Consider the following 20,942-nt stretch of genomic DNA (forward strand, 5'->3'; position numbering starts at 1 on the left):
GAGTCAAGAAGATCCAGCATTCAATATCCTAAACTGGAAACAATGTATTAAAAATACATCTGCGCCAGCCTAATAGATGAAGAAGGGGTGTGAGGCTGGTCAACAGATAGAATCAGTTTACCTATTAATCTTTGCTTAAAAGGCCTTCTACAAGACAGTAGCCAGATGCATTTAACATCTGCCCAAGTTGAGTATTTTTATTGAGACACCATCTCTAGCCTTTACTCAACCAAGAGCCTCAAGGTAGGGGGTCTTTTAAATTGGAGTTGGCATCTCCTAGCCCTTGCCTAAAAAGATGTATCCTACAAGGCAGCAGGACATGAAGCAGATTGTACTGGGTTTCATGTTAATAGTAGCAGGATAACCTGACCTGACGTTGAAATATTCTAAATCAATCACTACAGTGAAATATTCTAAAAAAATTAAAGTAATTCTTTAAAATCCTAAAAATAATAACAAATTATATAATAAAACAAACTTCAGATTTTTAAAGTTCTAAAATAAATTTATTAAAATAAACTTAATACTTTAAATTAAATATATTTAAGTATAATAAACTTTTTTTACAGAATTAACTTTCTTGAGGAATATATACTATTAAAAAAATCAATTTAGATGCAATTTCTTACGAAAACATGCTATAAAGACCTTGTAGCATACGCCCAGAATTTATTTTTATGTTTATTATCATAAAAAATATCCTTACTCAAAAATGTAAAAAAGAAAACATTTTTTCATATTTCAAAAATCCGGAGTATATTTTTAAATTTTTGTATGAATGATGAGTGAAAAAGCTTATAAAACAAATATATTATAAAAATATACACATAAAATATATATATATATATATATTATGTGTATATATACATATATATATACATATATATATATATATATTTTATGTGTATATATACATATATTTATATATACATATATATATACAGCTATGCTCAAATGTATGGAGCACCTATTTGTTTAAATATATTTGTGTTTAAAAAATGAGATATACATGATGAATTTTTTTTTAAATGGTATTTTATTTGTTTTTTACGTTTAAGCATTAGTAAATCATTTAATGCATGTTGAATTTGCTTGTCTGGGCATGATTAGACTTGTCTTAACTTGTCTACATACTCACTTAGTATAAATTCTGTCGAATTAAGATATTCATTTCATTCTTATCTTAAACGTAACTATTGTCAGCCGCTCATTATCTATTGTTTAAAAGTAGTGATTTTTTTTATCGTTCTTTATTTATTTTCATTATGAGTAAAACACGCGAACTTTCTGTGAGTGAAAGAAGCCAAATTGTGATACTCCATAAACAAGGACATTCCCAAGTGGAAATTTCAAAAATTATGAAATGCTCAAGGAAAGCAGTGCAAAATGCTATAAATAGATTTAGTGAAACTGGTTCATACGAAAATAGACCAAAAACGGGAAGAAAACGTATACTTCCTCCTAGAAACCATCGTTTCCTCAACAGGATTTCACTTCGAAATCGGACCAAATCTTCTAAAGACTTGGTTAGCGATCTGTGGGAGCACAGAAAAATTCAAATTTCTGCTCCAAGTGTTAGAAGATACTTAAAAGAAGGTAATTTACATGGAAGAAGGGCTCGCCGAAAACCATTGCTGACTGAGCACCATAAGAAACTTCGTTTAGAATGGGCTAAACAGCACCAAAATTGGTCATCAGAAGATTGGGCCAAAATTATTTGGTCAGACGAATCAAATATAGAGGTAAGGCATCATTATGACTTACGGTGTAACCAAAAAATAAAAAAAAAATATCATTTTGAAATTATTCCTTTAAGTACCTGAAATTTTACATGTTGAAATTTATAATATCAAATTTGTATTCCTTTACTTTTTTGACCTAGATTTTCGGGCAACCTGGAGGCACCTTTGTAAGACGACGACCAGGCGAAGCATTTGAGCCGGAATGTATCATCCCTACAGTCAAATTTGGCGGTGGTGGCACAATGATCTGGGGTTGCATGGCCTCCAGTGGCGTAGGTGAAATATTTTTATGTGAGGGTAGGATGAATGCAGAGCGCTACATTACCATGCTAAATGAAGTTTTGGAGCCATCAATATTGAAATTATTTGACGAAGATGTCCCTCAATATTATTTTCAACAAGATAACGCTCCTTGCCACAAGGCAAAAAAAAGTTTGGACTGGTTTTCAACAAATGAAGTTCCCCTCATTACGTGGCCCCCCCAGTCTCCAGATTTGTCACCCATAGAAAATTTGTGGTCTATTTTGAAGAGGAAGTTGTCAATTTACAGATGTAAATCCAAAGAAGAATTTAAAGCGAAAATTCTGGATGAATGGGAAAAAATACCAGCGAATGTATGTAAGGATCTTGTGGACAGCATGCCCAAAAGACTACGTGCGGTGATCAAGGCAAAGGGAGGTGCTACAAAATATTAATTATATTAAATAATATTGTTGAATTGAAATAATTTGTATCAAATAAACACATTCACATTTACTATTTGTTCATTACTTTTGAATTTTAAATAAAATATAGGGGTGCTCCATACATTTGAGCATAGCTGTATATACATATATATATATATATATATATATATATATATATATATATATATATATATATATATATATATATATATATATATATATATATATATATATATATGTATATATATATATGCATATATATATATATATATGTATATATATATATTTATGTATATATATATATATATATATATATATATATATATATATATATATATATACATGTATATATATATATATATATATATATATATATATGTATATATATATATATATATATATATATATATATATATATATATATATATATATATATATATATATATATATATATATATATATATATATATATTGAATAAAAAAGTATGTAATATATGTTGAGTTTCACAAAATTACTAAAAAATTGTAAAAATAGTTATTTTGGATTTTATTGCATAGAAAATTTTTTTTTAACTGAAAATAAAAAAGTGTATTTCATAAGTGCTTTGATAAGAATTTTTTTTTCTGATGTTAAAATGGTGTTTACTTTTGAAATTTTTACATAATTTCTTTTAAGACTCAACATGATATACTTCAAAAAAACTTTTTTTAAAGTATATTATTGGCTTTTTTATTTTTATTTATTGTACTTTTTCACCTTTGATTTGTATATATCTTTGAGAAAACATTTTTTTTGTTTTCAACAAGTTTTATTTTTATTCAAAAATGGTTTAGATTCTACTTTCATTCTAAAATAGTTTTTAAATGTTTTAATTTAAAATTTAGATGAAGATGAACTAAAAGCTCTTGTTGATAACAATGTACATTTTCATTTACCTGTTCATGGTAAAGCATCTGATGACACTTTCCAATCCCAGTTTAAGTATGTGCAAATTGCAAATTCTCCAGGCATTGCATTCATAGTAAAAGATCAATCATTAGACAAGTCTCACGCAGTTGCAACAGCTATTTTTAGTTGTTGGCCTGCTGTTATAATAATATTTCTTTGCTCAACTATCAGTGGAATATTTATGTGGGTTCTGGTAATTTTTTTTTAATTTTTTGTTTTTTTTGTTTTTATATTTTGATATTTTTTATAATTTGAGATTTATGTTGAAGAAAATGTAACTTGTTATTCCAAAGGATTGTAAAAAGAATAAAACAGAATTTCCAAATGAAAGTTTCACTCGTGGTATATTACATGGTGTATATTGGGCATTTGTCAGTATGACTACAATTGGGTAGGTAATTTTTTAAATATTTTGTGTCGTTTCCTTTTTTTTTTTTTTTTAAACTATATATTTTGAAGTTTAATTTTTTTGCGTTTTCAATGTTGTTATTGTGACACTACAATACTGTTAAGATACTATTTTGCATTATATAAGCTTTTTGATAGAAAAGAAGTAGGTTGTTAGACCTGTTAAAGTGATTCCTAAAATTAAAAGAACTATGACAAAATGATTCTAAAGTATTATTGCTAATACCATGTTGTAACATCATACAATGTTTATCGTACTATGTTCTGAGGCAAGGTTTCTGTTCTTCTAAATTTCTTACAAAACTTAAGTTGTAAAATAATATTGTCCAAACATTTAATGGTATGTACATTGAAAAAATTTTTATACAATGCAGGTACCTAAGAATAGTACATGTATTAGTACTATGGTACTAGTTAAAAAACTTACAAAATGATTTTGGACGCAGTAAGAGTGTTGATATTCATCAATAAAGTAGAGGACACAGCAAGAGTGTTGATATTCATCAATAAAGTAGAGGATACAGTAAGAGTGTTAATATTCATCAATAAAGTAGAGGACACAGTAAGAGTGTTGATATTTATCAATAAAGTAGAGGACATAGTAAGAGTGTTGGTATTCATCAATAAAGAAATATCAACAATTTTGTGCTAATTATAAGCAGTAAACAACTAAGTTTTATTTAGATTAGAATTCACAAGCCTCACAAGTGTCACAGAAAAGTGATCAGGTTTAAGTTTGACTGCTTGTTCTAAGCAATTAAAAAGTTTTGTAGACTGGAGTTTGTAGTTGTGCCATAAGCAAATAGAACCGTTAGAGGTAAGATTATCAGTAATGTCATTAATGTAGATTAGGAATAACACTTAACCAAGCATAGAATCTTGTAGCACCTAGAAGTTACTGTGATTTAGAAGGGCCAGAGTGATCTTTAGAATTTTTAAAAGTAGTATAACCCACAGATGCTATTTTCCTGCAGGGAGGTAGGAAAACAAAATTTAATTAAGCACTTATTATATAGTTTAGAGTACCGAAGGGAGTATTAGAGAACAATTTTTTAAACTTTGACAGGAATGCTGTTTGGGCCACAAGAGGTATTAAAATGAGAAATAATTAAAGCAAGAGTGGTTTGGGTGTTTAACAGTATGACAAGGGTGTTTAACAGTGGATTAAATTGTTTTATTGAAATTATAGAAATAATGTAGTTATTATATTCAAGAGATGTGTTCGAGAGAAAGGTATTTGTAGACTGTTCATATCCTTGGAAAAGAAAATAAGATTAGACCTTTTTATGAGAGATCAAATGTTAGATTTGTCTTTATTAATGACATTGTTAAAGATTTTTCAAAACAATTTAGAAACTTCTGAGATATTATTTCCTTCAAGATTAAGCAATTTGAGAATAATGGAACTTGGTGAAAAAAAATACATAATTATATAAGTAAATACATAATTACATAAGTAAAAAAAAACAGTTATTATAAAACACTTATTATAACAATTCATTAAAAAAGAATTGTTACTTCATTAAAAAGCGTTTGAAAAATGAAAAAAAGCTGAATGAAAAATATTCTGAATTATACTTTATGTGAAATAAATTACATCAAAAGTTTTAACAAATGTTTTTATATTAGCGAAACGCTTTTAAATAAAGCAACAATTTACTGATAATGGTTTTTTTTTAAAGTATAACTGACAGTTGTATATATTTTTTTAATTTATAATATATAAATTGTTTAAGTGTGCATTTTTTATAATAAACATTATTAAAAAATAAAAAATTGTTAAAATTATAAATGATGACATTCTACGACAACAAAAGTCTAACGAATTTTAATATAAGAATAATTAAACTTAATACATTTGAAAAGGTAAACAAAATTTTTTTTTTTTTTTTTGTAATTCACCTTCCCAAGGCCAAGAAGGCCACTACAGATGAGGAGGCTACTTGTGGTTATAACCCTCTCCCAACTCTATAACTTTGAAACACGAACCTTGACGAACAAGGCCGCTGCGCGGGGAAACAAGTTGGGCGCGGTACTGCCAGGGACGTGGTGGGAATCAAACTTGGAACATCTTGCTTATGAAGCGAGCGCTCTAACACTACACCATTATGGCAAATTTTGTTGAAGAAAAAAAAGACAAATGTTTATAATAAGTTAGATCTGAAATACTTTTCTATTATCAAAACGCTTTTTAATGAAGTAACAATTCACTTTTAATGAATTTTTAAAATAAGTATTTTATAGTAACTGATTTTTTTTTTTACTTATACAATTATGTATTTTTTATGATAAATGTTTATCTTTTGAAACATTAAAAAAACAAAAAAACAAAGTACAAATATTAAAACAAAGAATAAAATGGTTTTTTAATGCATAAATTAAATAGGCTAAGCTTTTTAGTTTGAGTTTTGTCTTAGTTGGATTATATATATAAATATTTTTTTTTGTGTTTTTGCTTTAAGTTAAGTATATTTTTTAATTTCTCTTTTATTAAGATTTTTTTCTTTTTTAAAGTAAGTTTTTGTAGTGCATTTATAAATTTTGAAAATATGTCAAGAGCCGTGGTCAAATCGTCAAAACAAACTATTTTTTGCGTGGTCATATAGTTGTGTGCGATCGCATGTCTCCAACAAACACCAATGTGAAACATTGGTGTTTGTTGGATAGTTATTCTTGTGGGAATTTTATCAGTACTATATATATATGTATATGTATGTATATATACAGATATATATACATATACATACATATGTTTATATACATATACATATATATACATATATTTATATATATATATATATATATATATGTATAAATTTTTTTATTTCATTCATTCAATGAAAAAAGTTTTTGTTAAGTGATTTTCTACTAATTTATAATTGCTCTGTTCTTTTAAGAACATTAAACACTTTATTTTGTAGAATACATTTTAAAGTTGTTTAATTATATATATATATATATATATATATATATATATATATATATATATATATATATATGTATATATATATATATACAGTTTTATATGTTTTTATGTTTTTAAAATTAAATTTGTATAGATATGGTGATAAGACTCCACGAAGCACTCCAGCAAAGGTTGCTGCTATTATCTGGTTGCTAACAGGTCCCATTATCAATGCTATTGTTATTGGTGCTATAACTACAAATCTTACATCTGTAAAATTTGCTGCTGACCCAATTCTTTACGGAAGTGAAGTATTTTTTTTATTTTATTCAAACTTAATTATTTTATAAAAACTTTCATTTTAAAATAATTTTAAACAAATTTAAAATTTTTTAAATAAAAACAAGTTTTTTATGTTTAAATATGATTTTTTTAAACATTTTTCCTACATCTTTGGAAATTTTTATAAACATATTTTTTTTTTCATTATTAAAAGTAAAACAAATACACTTTATCTTATTAATTTCTATAATACTCTGTTATTTATAATAATATTTATACGTTCCTTCATTGTAACAATTCAGAGTTTAGTCATCATTACATTTAGTTACCTCTTTGAAAGACCAAAGCTTTTCTCAATGAAATTGAACTTAATTAGTTAATATTTATTTATTTTTATATCATTAATGATTTAGTTTAAAATAGTACTGAAAATATTTCCCTCACATGGCAGTGGGCAGGAGTTTTAGGGTATTTTGTTTCCAAGTGCTATTAATCATATATTTTTCTCCTTCTTTGATGTCTGTTTTTTTTCTTCATCTTTATTTGATGAATATACTGAATGAAGATACTGAGTTTTGAGTTAAACATACAAATTTTGAGCACATAAACTCCTTGTTCCGTTAAAAAAAAACTAGACCTTTGAAAAAATCTGTTAAGTATACTTCTAAAGACCAGTTCAAGCGTGCTTTGCGTTGCCTTTTATAATTAACTGTTAAGCCTAATAAGTTCTGCTTGTTCATTATACATTATATTGTACGCATATTAAATAGGGTCAGTAAAAATCAAGCAATAGCTTCTAACCAAATAAAATAACACTGCAATACTTATTAAAATGTCAAAATTAAAAAATTATATGTTATATAAAAACTTATAAGGTAAAGTAATTTATAGTTTAAATAAATTAAATTTTTTAAATTTAATCTTTGTGAAAGTAATTTAGACTAATGACTTAAGTAATACTTACATAAATGTATATCAATTTATATGAATCTTAAAACTTTTGGAGATCCTCAAACTCTAAATGCATTTCTTTATCTCAATATTATGCACTAGTTCTAGATATACCAAAATGTCTCGGATACATATCTAAATGGATGAGTTAATTATTCTTATGCATTAACCAATCAAAAACAAAAATAATAATTATAATACTCCCACAATCAAAAAGATATTGTTATTAAAGGTGCTTTTGTTAACAATGAATGCGTTCAATTTGTTGACTCAACAAGAGTTTAGGTGTGATATTCGACAACAAATTATCTTTAAAAACACAAATAAATAAGATTGTTAAAAACTGTTAGAATGTAGTAAGTAAAATATCCAAAATGAATTTTTATTGAATTTTTATTGTACTAATATTTGCACTGAAATCATTATGCAATTTAATTCAATTCTCAACATCAGAAAGAATACTAAAATTAAGAAAAACAAAATGCAGTAATTGTTTTGGTAATCAAACATTATCCCACTATGGTCCTAAACTTTTGAATATACTTCCAAATATCATTCATGACAAAAAAAACACAACTATTTATAAGAAAAAACTAATATCATATTTAATGGTTAATGAAAAACTATTCCACCAGAAAACTCTTGAACATTAAAAATTTTAATAATGTACTAATTTTTTGCACAGCTGAACAAGTGTTTTGCCAACTTATCCTTTATTCTGACAAATTGCAGTATCTGTGGGTAAACATATGTTTTTATTTATAAACAAATATTCTATTTTAAATAGAAATAGGTAGGTCTGGGCTCCTATAGATGGGTCACCACTGCATATATCATTATTGTAGTACTTTGATATAAAGTAATTGTATAAAGTAATTTGATATAAAGTAATAAAATAATTTTACAAAAAGTCTATGCATATATTTGTACTTTTTTTTTTAGATAGGTGCTTTAAGAAACTCCTGTGAATATGAACTTGGTGTGAGGCGAAATGCTAAAATGATTGGAGGTAAATATTGAAAAGGATATTTGGATTTTTTATTATTGTAAAGGTTATTCCAATAATTTTTAAACTATACAGAAATCATTTATTTAAAAAGGTTTTAATATTTGACTGTATTTTTTGACATAGATTTCAAAAATGCAACTGATTTATTGGATGCTCTTTTTAATGGGCTGGTTCAAGGAATTTTGTTAGACTCACTTATTGTCACTTCTTTAGTTAATACTTTTGCACAAAAAAAATTTAAGATAGTGAAAATAATATCTGTACAATGTGGATGGGGAGTTGTTCTTTCTTCTGATATAATAAAAGTGGAGAGGGAAATACGATCATTTGTGGGTGCACAAGCACAGATAATAAACAACCTTGTTAATAATATAACAAAATCTATCACGGTTATTTTTACTTTAGTTGATTTTTATTTTTATTTTATTATTTTTTGTTTAAATTTTTAAATTTAAATAATTTCTTCTCTTTTAAAATCAATATAAGAATTAAACTTTTGTTTAAGTTTTTTTATAATTGTGATTTTACTTTATAAATGATATTCTGCTTTGTAGTATTCATTTTTCTAGGCAAAAGATTGGACAAGTTAACTCTAATTTAAAATCCTTGGAGCTCTTAAGTAAAGACTTAATATATCTCAATAAAAATACTCTTATGCTTACTTGGTATTTAGAACTTTTTCTTTTATCTCCTAAATGAGGTTACAGCTCTAAAAGTTCCTTCTACTCTGTGGCAGTTCGCAAATAATTAGTTCCATCAACAAAAAATGCTAAAGTAAAATATTAGAATGTTAACAGTATCACTTTATGCATGAAAGATAAACCTGTCAGCATTTTTGTTATGCATAGAGGCCCTTTTTTATAACTTGAGTTGATTAGAAGGGAAATGGTACCTACCTATTGCATAGGGTGTCATGCATTATTTATGTTTAAGTTCTCTATAATTTAAACAGGAATATCTAAAATATTTTAACAAAAAAGCCATCATTACCATTTTCATCTTTTGTCTTTATTTTTTATCTTTGAATTTCAGTGTTTAGGGATTTTAGACTCTGCTTAGACATTTTTTTTGTTTTTTTTTTTTTGTTATTAACCTCCTGTACTACTTATTCACCTCCACGTCCCTGGTAGTACCTCGCGGTACTACCAGGGACGTGGTGGGGATCAAACTCGGAACCTCTCACTTATGAAGCGAGCCCTTTACCACTACACCACTACTGCATATGCTTATGTATCAGTTCAGCTATTTGTCATAAAATGAGTGGCGCTTTTTGTTGTTTGCTCACTATTATAGCAGTTTATAGCAATCACTTTTCAAGTTAAGAGTAGAGAGAAAGATAGTAGAGAACTCCAAAGCATTGCTGTGTTAGGAAAAAAAATGGATAAATAAAAGTTTTTTGGGCATGAAGGAACAAATACATTGAAAGGATGCAACTTTTCTGAATGATTAGTCACCTCGTTTTGGTTGATGGAATAGGAAATGATTTCTTCTTTAAGCAGTGATCATAATAGTATTTGTAAAATTAATAAAAAACCTTACAACGATGGGACAGATACTTTTTTTTTTTTTTTTTTTTTTTTTTAAACATCTTCGCTTCCAACAAGGCTGCAAGCAGCCACTAATTAAAGTTGGAAGTTACTGTAAGAGAAAAGATGAAGATAGCAGAGCAAGATAACGATTGACGGACGATTTAAAAGATTGCATATTATATGAATCAGGAAAGCAAGATAAAGGAAGCGAATTCCAAAGAACTGATGTTCGAGGAAAAAAACTAGACGAATAAAATCCAGAGTAAGAAAGAATAGAATCGAGAGTAAGAAAGTGGCGAGCTCGATAAAGAGATGCAACCTTAGCAGATGCTAATTTTGCAACCGATTTGATATATGGTTTCCAAGAAAGATTGGAAGTAAGAGTTAATCCTAGAAGATGAAGAGTAGGTGACTCATCGAGTACATCACCGTTCATAAATATAGGAAGATCTAAATTATTGCGATAACGATTGGCTGAAAAAAATTGAGTTTTATTTGAATTAAAGTTCACCAGCCACTGTGAGCCCCATGCTGTAGCAGAAGTGAGATCCTTTTCAAGCTCAAATGCCCCCTCCAAGCAATCAGAGGGTGTTGGTTTCTTATCACGACAAGAATAAATGGTAGTATCATCAGCAAACAATGCCACCTTAGATGTGAGAATATCTGGAAGATCGTTAATGTAAATTAAAAAGAGTATAGGGCCAAGGATAGAACCTTGAGGAACCCCTGAAGTTACAGAATAAGAAGAAGAGTGTTGTCCATTGAGGACAACTTTTATGCTACGATTGGAAAGGAAGGATTCAATGATCATAAAGATGTTGCCGGATACACCATAAGAAGAAAGCTTATGGAGAAGACCAGCATGCCAAACTTTATCAAATGCTTTTGAAATGTCAAGAGCGATGGCCTTAACCTCTCCACCTTTATCTAACGCACGATAAAACCTATCAGTTATTACTGTTAGCAAATCAGCTGTAGAACAAGAAGATCAAAATCCATATTGATGGTCAGAAAGTAAGTTATTAGATTCAAGATGAGAAATTAAGTGTTTATTAATTAAAGATTCAAAAACCTTGCTTATGATAGGAAGAAGACTAATGGGACGGTAGTTAGACGAATCAGATCGCTCCACAGAATTTTTGAAGATAGGGATAACAGATGCAGCTTTCCAGCAGGCTGGAAAACAAGACTCTGATAAGCACTTAATGAATAGTTTTGAGAGTATAGACGACAGCTCCGGAGAACACTTCTGCAAGACAATAACAGGTATGTTGTCTGGGCCACAAGCTGTAGAAGAGTCTAGGCAGGAAATCACTTTAGATACAGATGCTGGAGTGATATGAATGTCAAGCAATGAATCAGCCTGTTTGTTGGCAATATCAGGTAGAACGCAATTAGTGGAATCAAGAGATGATGTTAATGAAAAGTTTTTAGCAAACAGTTCGGCTTTGTCTTTAGGTGAGGTGACAAAGTCTGAACCATACAAGAGAGGTGGAATTATAGATTTGCCTTTATTATTGATATTATTAAAGATTCTCCAGAAGTCACGAGAGCCTAATATTTGAGATGAGATATGAGATTTCATGACCTGAGAATAGCGGGTTTTGGCGTTAGACAAAAACTTTTTACAGTTGTTTCTAGCAGTAATAAACAGACGTCTGCTTTCTGGAGAATTATTTTGCTGATAAATATGGAAGTAACGGTTTCGATTGGCAATCGCAGCAGCACAGTGTGAGGCTTGACCTGGAATCGTCGAGAGGGAATAAAAGATTCCATGCCAGCCTGAATCCACGAAGTTATGTAAGAAGCACATTTGTCGACAGGAAGTTAAAAGATTTCTACCCAAGGGCCATCACGAAGAAAATCACGGAAAGAATCCCAGTCAGCTTTACTGTAGTTGTAAGAGGTTCGATAATATATTCAGGTATTCAGGTGATAAAGAAGAATGAGATATTAGTCTTAAAAAGATCAAACTGTGATCAGAAGCGCCTAAGGGTGAATGTGGAGAAACTGAGCACTGACTAGGATCAGAAACAAGACATAAGTCGAGTAGAGAAGGTAAATGATTAGGGTTGTCAGGAAAGCGAGTTGGAAAGTTGACTATTTGAGTTAGGGATTGAGAAAGGCAAAAGTTGTGGGCTTTAATGCCTGCAGAGTCACTGACACTAAACTGCCAAGCGATTCCGAGTGGTGAGCATTAAAGTCACCGACAACAACTACATTAGCTGATGGATAAAGAGAGAGGGCTTGGTCAATATGATCAGAAATAACATCAAAAAGAGTGCAGTCTTGAGATGAAGGAGAGCGATATAGAACAAAGAGAAAGGCAATAGAGTGAAGTGGTGCTAAACAAAAGCACATGAAAGAATAGTCTGTGGATTCAAACCTAGTTTCACGACAAACAGGTGAATTCTTACCAATGTAAATGCCCAAGCCAAGCATGTGACTATTGGAGTCTTTACGAATCAGAGGAAGATAACCATCAACACTAAGATCACAAGATGAGACAGCCGAACTCAAATTAGTCTCACAAAGAGCAAGTAGGTCAGGTGAACTTTGCAAGAGATAAGACTCAACAGAAGAAAAGTTACTTCGAAGACAACAAATATTAGTGAATGATTAGGTATAGAGAACTTGGTGATGATGATGGTTGTGTTTTATAGTTTTTGGTACTTTATTCATTTTTAAATTAGATTAAAGAACTTGACTCAAAGCATAGGTAGTACTCAGAACACCGTTTAATAGCCCAAGCAATTGCCTCATTACTACTAATAAACCCTAAGCCGTAACAAAGGGCTCCAAATCTGGTCTCCGCAATGCACACCAAAAGTACAAACAGGGACACCATCCATGCGCAACATGGCACTGTTAATACTTTGATATTTTTCAGCTGTTGATGGAATCAGCCTTTCTGTGAGCTACCACAGAGTTCGGGAAACCTGACTACCAGCCGGCCTCAGAACCATAAAACTGAGTTTTAGAGCTGTACCCTCATAAGGAGATAATAGAATGAGTTGCCTAGTCATAAAAACAGTGACACAAGCAAACCCATGCATTGAGTCAAGAAGATCCAGCATTCAACATCCTAAACTGGAAACAATGTATTAAAAATACATCTGCGCCAGCCTAATAGATGAAGAAGGGGTGCGAGGCTGGTCAACAGATAGAATCTGTTTACCCCTTAAGTCTTTGCCTAGGAGGCCTTCTACAAGACAGTAGCTGGGTGCATTTAACATCTGCCCAAGATGAGTATTTTATCGAGACACCATCTCTAGCCTTTACTCAACCAAGAGCCCCAAGGCAGGGGGTATTTTAAATCGGAGTTGGCATCTCCTAGCCTTTGCAAAAAGGCGTATCCTACAAGGCAGCAGGACATGAAGCAGATTGTACTGGGTTACATGTTACCAGTAGCAGGATAACCTGATCTGACAAAAGCTTGACAGCTAGAGCAGATCAAACAACATTTACAATACATTTTTGAACCTTGTCTAGAAGACATGGGGTATCATAAAAAGTGCCAGCCTAAATACAACAACAGTAATCTGCACAGGGCTATGGGATTTGTTGAAGTAGAGAATGAAATCAGAAGGAAAAAAACAATGAGCACAATATAATCAAATGATCAGATGCAAAATTTCCAATTGATTGTATATGCACTGTTCTCCAAAACATTTGCAAAATTGACATAACCAAATTTAAAAATATTTTTTTAACTTCAATTACTGAATACAGCAACTTTTATTAAAAAAAAAAAAGTTTCTTTAAATGAAAAAAATAGTTAATATTGCATATAAGAAAAAACATGCATTAATATTACATACATTTAGATTATATATAATAAGACTACTTGAAAATGAATGTATTTTTTACTTCTATGGTATTTTAATTTAAAAATGTGGTCTTCCAAAACTCCGGCAACTTTTTTATTACTACTCTAAAAATAAATTCACAACCCACAAAAAATCATTCACAAGAGAATTCCTTTGTACAGAAATAATTTTCAAGATTTGACAAAAAATTTTAATGTTGTAATAATTAATACTTAACCAATAAGAGTTAACAAATTGTTAGTATTTGTCCAGAGAGAACTGTTTTATTGCAATCATTTGTATTGTAAAAGATTATAAAAGAAGAGTCAAATGTTCTACTCCATTTATAATTCAATTGTATGTCTAATAATCAAGCGGTTTAATAAAGGCAATCCTTTAGAAACAAAATATAAGGCTGAATGCAACACATGTCGTTTTACAGGCAGAAAAGTTATTCCTCAGGCCAAAAAGAATTCTTTTGACAGCGCTAATGATTTAAAACTGAAACTTTCGGTGTCTTAAAATACAACTTGCAGACAGTTACAACCAGGGATTATCTTTTTCCGGATATTTCCGGAATTCCGGATATTTTTCTCAACTTTTAGTTTTTCCGAATCCAAAATGTTTTCCATACATACTAATTTTCTAATTTTTTTTTTTTTTTAATATTTCACCTCCCCAAGGCCAAGAAGGCCACTACAGATGAGGAGGCTACTTGTGGTTATAACCCTCTCTTAACTCTATAACTTTGAAACACGAACCTTGACGAACAAGGCCGCTGCGCGGAGAAACAAGTTGAGCATGGAACTACCAGGGATGTGGTGGGAATCAAACTCGGAACCTCTCGCTTACGAAGGGAGTGCTTTACCACTACACCTCTACCACATTTACCATTACCACATACAAGTTTAGGTATATATTTTTGTACTATATTTGATTTTAGGCTTTTTCACTCATTACTCTTACAAAAATTAATAAAAGTTAAAAATTGGAAACATCTTAGCTAAAAGCAGAACTAAGTGGAATTTAAGGGAACATATATTCTGGATTTCTTCGGATATTTTACCCAAACAATTTTCCGGATTTTTAAAATATGACCTGGATGATCTATGGTTACAACTTTCAGGACTTTTAAGCTTCAGAGCAGCAAAAAAAGATCTTTCATTTCTTCAAAGAACCAAAGAGCTAGAATTGAATTTGCAAATGCTCATAGAGACTGGGCTATTAATTATTGGAAAAAACTATTTTGGAGTAATAAATCAAAGTTGAATTTGAAAAGTTCTGATGGCAATTTAAAGATACATAGACCTAAAGGTATATGATTAGATTCTAAGTACGCATAAGGAACGGTTAAGCATGGTGGGGGTAAATGTGCAATGGTTTGGGGTTATTTTTCTGGTTTTAGCGGAGTTGGACCTATCCATGGAATAAACAGAATTATGGATCAATTTGTTTATTATGATATTCTCATAGAAAAAATGTTTCCTCATGCTGATAATAACATGCCTTAACAAGACAATGACCTAAAACACACTTGTACAACACTTAAAATAATGGTTTAAAATGAATTAAATTAAAACATAAAGTGACTCATTAACCTGATCTCAATCCAATTGAAAATTTATGATGCCAAGTTGAACTTTTCTTAAAAAACAAAAATGCTGATGAGCTATTTAAAGCTATTCAAGTCACTTGTAATAAGATTACGTAATATTATGTAATAAGATTACGCCAGAAAAAATTATTAAACTCATTGAGTCTATGCCAAGAAGGTGTTCCTTGATCCTAAAAAGTAAAAGGTATGCTATTAACTACTGGTTTTAATATTTTTTCAGTAGTTATATAAAAGTTGCTAATGTTTTGGGAGACCATTTTTTTACATTAAAATACCATTTTTGACAAAATTTCATCACTTCGATCATTTAGAACAGGCATTGAATTTATATACCTGGTGTACCGGTAAAAAGTGAGCGTTAAGAAACATTTTTAGTGTTAAAAATGTTGAATTTTTTACCAGAAAGTGATGAATCTTGGAAAACATCATTTTTTTTAAGATAAGAAAAGTGCTGCAGAGTTACATTGAATGCTTATTGAAGCATATGGTGATCATGCTCTATTGGAAGCAACATGTTATAGATGGTGCAACAGTTCAGAGATAATGATTAAATTGTGAAAAATAAAGAATGTGTAAGACCACTAAAAGATTTCAAAGGCACTGAATTGCAAGCAATATTGGATGAAAATGATACTTTGAGTCAAAAGCAAATGGCAGTAATTTTGAATGTTGCACCAACAACTTGTGATCGTTGAAAAGCTATGGGAAAAATCTGAAAATGTGGATAATGTGTGTCACATGGTTTGAATGAAAGACAGATGGAAAACAGAAAAAACACTTGTAAAATTTTGCTTCAAAGACGCAAAGCAAAATCAGTTTTGCATCAAGTTGTTACTGGCAATGAAATTTTATTTATATGGATTTAAATGGATTTAGTTTAAGAACCTTAATCGAAAAAATCATGGGTTAATCCAAGACAACATCGACTGCAAACCAAGACCAATTTGGCAAGAAGAAAATGTATTACACCTTCCGGATACTACCAAATGCTCTGTATTTGGTAGCATCCGGAAGGTGTGGTGTATCATGAGCTTCTAAAACCTGGTGATGCTGGTAATACTAATTGCTATAGACAATAAATTATCAATTTGAACCATACATTAATTGTAAAACGACCAGAATGGACCAGAAGACACAATAAAGTAATTTTGTAATGTTACAATGCACCTGCAAAAAAAAGGAAAACCAGTTCAAGATATAATCAAAGCACTTAGATGCAAGCTGCTTCCCCACTCACCATATTTGTCTCATTCCGACTCCTATATGTTTTCATTATGGGGGTACACATTGTCTGAGCAGCACTTCGATTCCTACAAAAGGTCAAAAATTAGGTATCTGATTGGATTGCTTCAAAAGACGAACATTTCTATTGGTGTGGTTTTTACAAATCCAGAAAAGTGATCAAAATGTGTAGAAAGCAATTATCAATACTTTGAATAAATTTTTTTTCTTTTCCTATTCAAATCTAGGGTTTAACTTTCACAAAAAATACCCTCACTTGGTACATTAAAAGAAAAAATCATTAAATAGATTAGAGAGTATTAAAGAGAGCTCTGGAGAGCATCTTTGTCAAACTGATAGTTATGTCTTTTTTATGATGAATGTCTAATGATATTACTTGATCATAAAAACTAATAATCAAGTAATGTTTAATGTTAATAATAGTTAATGAGAATAATCGACAAATCAAAAACAATCAAATAATTGAGTGCTAGGCAATACTAGTTTGCATTGATTTCTTGCAATGGTGAAACACTGTTTGTTAAAAAAATAAAGATAAAAGAAATGATAACAATTAAAATCAGCAGCAAAAAATCTTATCAAAAAACATTCTCAAAAAGAAGAAAACCTTAGGGTGAGGCTTTACTTGAAATTAACAGAAAGAAAGAAATGCTTTAAAAGTAGATAAAAGACTTCAGTCCAGTCATCACAGAAAAAGTCACACCTGCTACTTTTATTTAAATATGATATTATTAACAAATTTAAATGCATTTATTATATATATGTATATATATATGTATGTATGTATATATATATATATATATATATATATATATATATATATATATATATATATATATATATATATATATATATATATATATATATATTACTTTTTAAATAAAAATATTTTTTTTTATTCAAAAAGTATTTATAATTATTATTAATTATAATTTAATGTAAAAAATAATAGTAATTTGTTATTGGTTAAATGTAAATATTTTTATTTTAGCAAAATATTATTAAAGAACTCTTTAAATAAATTGTTTTTGTTGTTGTTGTTGTTGTTGTTGTTTTTTGTAAAAAATATTTTGATTTAGATTTAGTTAAAAGAATTTTAATAAATTGTTTTATAGATTACATCATCTCAAGATTCTAAATTAGACACAGGGTTGATTGATCCTAATTCAGAGATTTCTCAAGGAATTTACATTTATGGTTCAATTTTCGTTTTATGTGCAATTGTTGTAGGATTCACTGTTGAAGTTGTATATGCAAGACTAAAGAAACCAAAACTTCAACCATATGGTTATCTTTTGTTTGTTTTTTGGAAAGAAAATTAATGAATTAAAAATATTGAATTAAAAAAAGAAATTGTTTTTTATTTTTATTTTTTGTTATAGGTATTTTTTTAAATGCATTTTTGGTTACTTGGAATTTTAAATTTTAACAAATTTATAGATGCCAAAGAAGTCTTAGAAGTAAAGTTATCCAAGTTTGTGAAAAAATTTTGCCACTATTTATCTCTTCATATAGAGATGCAAATTGAAAAAGATGACGCAGAGATAAAATCTTACTTCAGAAAGAAAGGTAAGGGGAATTAAATAAACCTCTGCATTAGGGTTATTAATTTTTTTTAACATTGGAAAGGTCCCCAGAGGGCAAAAGGGTCAATTTTCCCCTCGTTTTTAGGAAAACTTTATCCTGCTTGTGGGACCCTTAAATCTCAACTAAATTAAAAAATAAACTATCCAATAACATGGTAATAAGCTCTACAACTCAAGTTTAAAGGGCAATTATATTTTTCATAAATATTTCTTTAAGTAACTTTAAGAAGAATGATAAAACATTAAAAATCGTCAAAATATAAGATATTTGTTTAAAAAAAAAAATATTTGTTTGAATACAATAAAATAAAAACTTTATCAATGCAAAACACAAAACCCAAAATGTACAAGTGTTTCAAAAATAAATTGGATCAATAAGTAGATATTAAATAGTACTATTAAGTGGAGCTTTGGCATAATCCAACTTTTTTCTGCCATTTTGATTTTGCTTATACACATGAATAAAAAGAAGCATATCTTACTTTTTTTCTTCTGAATTTCCATAAAAATTTCCTTAAAAGTAAAAAGAAATTCTGAACTTTGTTAACAAGTTGTTGAACTAATTTGACTGTTCTTTCTGAACAATCATTCACAACATCAAGATTCGTGATGGCTGTTTCAAACTCTTGATAGAAATCATTTAAAATCTAATACTCTGGAGGAAGTTTCATTCTTGAACCTCAACTTTTCCATGACCAAGCATGTCAAATATAAGCCAGGACTTCTTTTTAACTAGTGGAACTCAACTGGGAGGCTCATCCTGTGAAAAGTTTAAGCTTTATTCGATTACTCAAATCTTTTCATCTACCAGCTTTCATATCCTAATAGTTACAGCTTAGATTTATCAATGTTTAATTTAAAAATGAATAGTATACCTTTTTTATGTATTTAAATCTATTATCTATTTTATGTATTTAAATCTATTTAAATGTATTAAAATTTTTTATGTATTTAAAATCATATATTTCTTTTAAAACAATTATTCAGATAGTGTACCTGCGTCGAAACAGCTGAACCTAACTCCGCTCTAAGAAACCATTCAGTGTAAAAAATAAAAAGGAACTTTGCCATTTCAGTGGTTCATCATCCCTGCTCTCTTTATTGATTTCAGGGATTTTTTCCATAAGTAGGAACGGTTTTAGGTAAAATAAACTTTTACCCATGAATCTGGCATAATGAACAGCTTTAGGATTGTGAAGTTTAATTCTGTCAGTGTGACACAACCATCAATCAGTTCAGCCAATTCCTGATAATCTTTTTAAAACTTTCCATCCTAAACAAATTTTTTTGCAAAGTTATAATAACTTAAATAACTTACTACTTATAAAACTGGAAAATTATAAGTAAAGTACTACTTTATTTCACTATTTTTTGGAAATAATAAGAGATAATTAGATTTAATTGAATTAATTTGTAAAGCTTTTATTACTCACCTTCTTAAAAACCTTAGTGCTAATTATATTTCTGTAAAATTGAATAGCACTCAGCCTATTTTCATTATTCCAGGAATCAGTAGGAGTTGACAATCTTTTTAAATCTTGATTTTCAGTATCTAGATCATTTCAATGGTTCTTAAGAACTTTAAATAATTTATTCTCTGGTCCTGAAGTATGACTGTTTGGATAAAGCTCTCAAATGGGTAACTTGACACTCAAAAATATGGCGTTGACATGCAGTTAATAACATAGGGTGCTGAAAATGCACAATGGTTCTGCTACAAGGTCTTTTTGCTTTACCTGTGTTAGCGCTAGTGGTATCAAAGCAAAGAAACTGAACTTTATTCTCTAATCCAATGTTAGAAATAAGTTTTTCTATAGCTTCTTTTTGGTGTTCTCCAAAACCTGAGTCAATTGCTAGAATTCCGAGTAACTCAGTTTGTCCTCTAGTCATACAGCTAACCTATCTTTTGAAAACTGTTTTCCTTCATTCCTTCAGTAAGTTCTTTCACAAATTTTCTATCAAAATAAATTGTTATCAGAGAATTTGAAGAATTATATATGCTTTTTATATGGTCTCTGATTTCATTTGCACCCAAGAACACAACATTCTCTGCTGTGCTGTATGAAGAAGAGTTAGATCATGCAAACTCAGACATGCATCCCCCAGAATTGAAAATAATACTGCTAAGAATTGCTGTATGTTGATGTGGAACTAAACCCTCTCCAACTGCTGCATCAGCAGTACAGTGCAAGATATCCTTGGGTAGGTTGACAGAATTTGTAGGATCAA

General features: G+C 29.4%; 1 protein-coding gene across 4 annotated transcripts in view; it reads left to right on the forward strand.

The window, feature by feature from the left end:
• Positions 1–20,942, forward strand: part of LOC105848058 (uncharacterized) — a 108,875-nt gene that overhangs the window by 73,691 nt on the left and 14,242 nt on the right. For all 4 annotated transcript variants that reach the window (XM_065811269.1, XM_065811272.1, XM_065811271.1 and 1 more), the window contains exons 9-15: positions 3,314–3,570; positions 3,671–3,768; positions 6,845–7,001; positions 8,866–8,932; positions 9,056–9,321; positions 18,243–18,414; positions 18,568–18,696. In XM_065811269.1, the coding sequence (XP_065667341.1) occupies positions 3,314–3,570; positions 3,671–3,768; positions 6,845–7,001; positions 8,866–8,932; positions 9,056–9,321; positions 18,243–18,414; positions 18,568–18,696 (1,146 nt within the window). The remainder of the gene's footprint in view (positions 1–3,313; positions 3,571–3,670; positions 3,769–6,844; positions 7,002–8,865; positions 8,933–9,055; positions 9,322–18,242; positions 18,415–18,567; positions 18,697–20,942) is intronic.

Source organism: Hydra vulgaris, chromosome 12, assembly GCF_038396675.1.
Source record: "Hydra vulgaris chromosome 12, alternate assembly HydraT2T_AEP".
NCBI classification, from domain to species: domain Eukaryota; kingdom Metazoa; phylum Cnidaria; class Hydrozoa; order Anthoathecata; family Hydridae; genus Hydra; species Hydra vulgaris.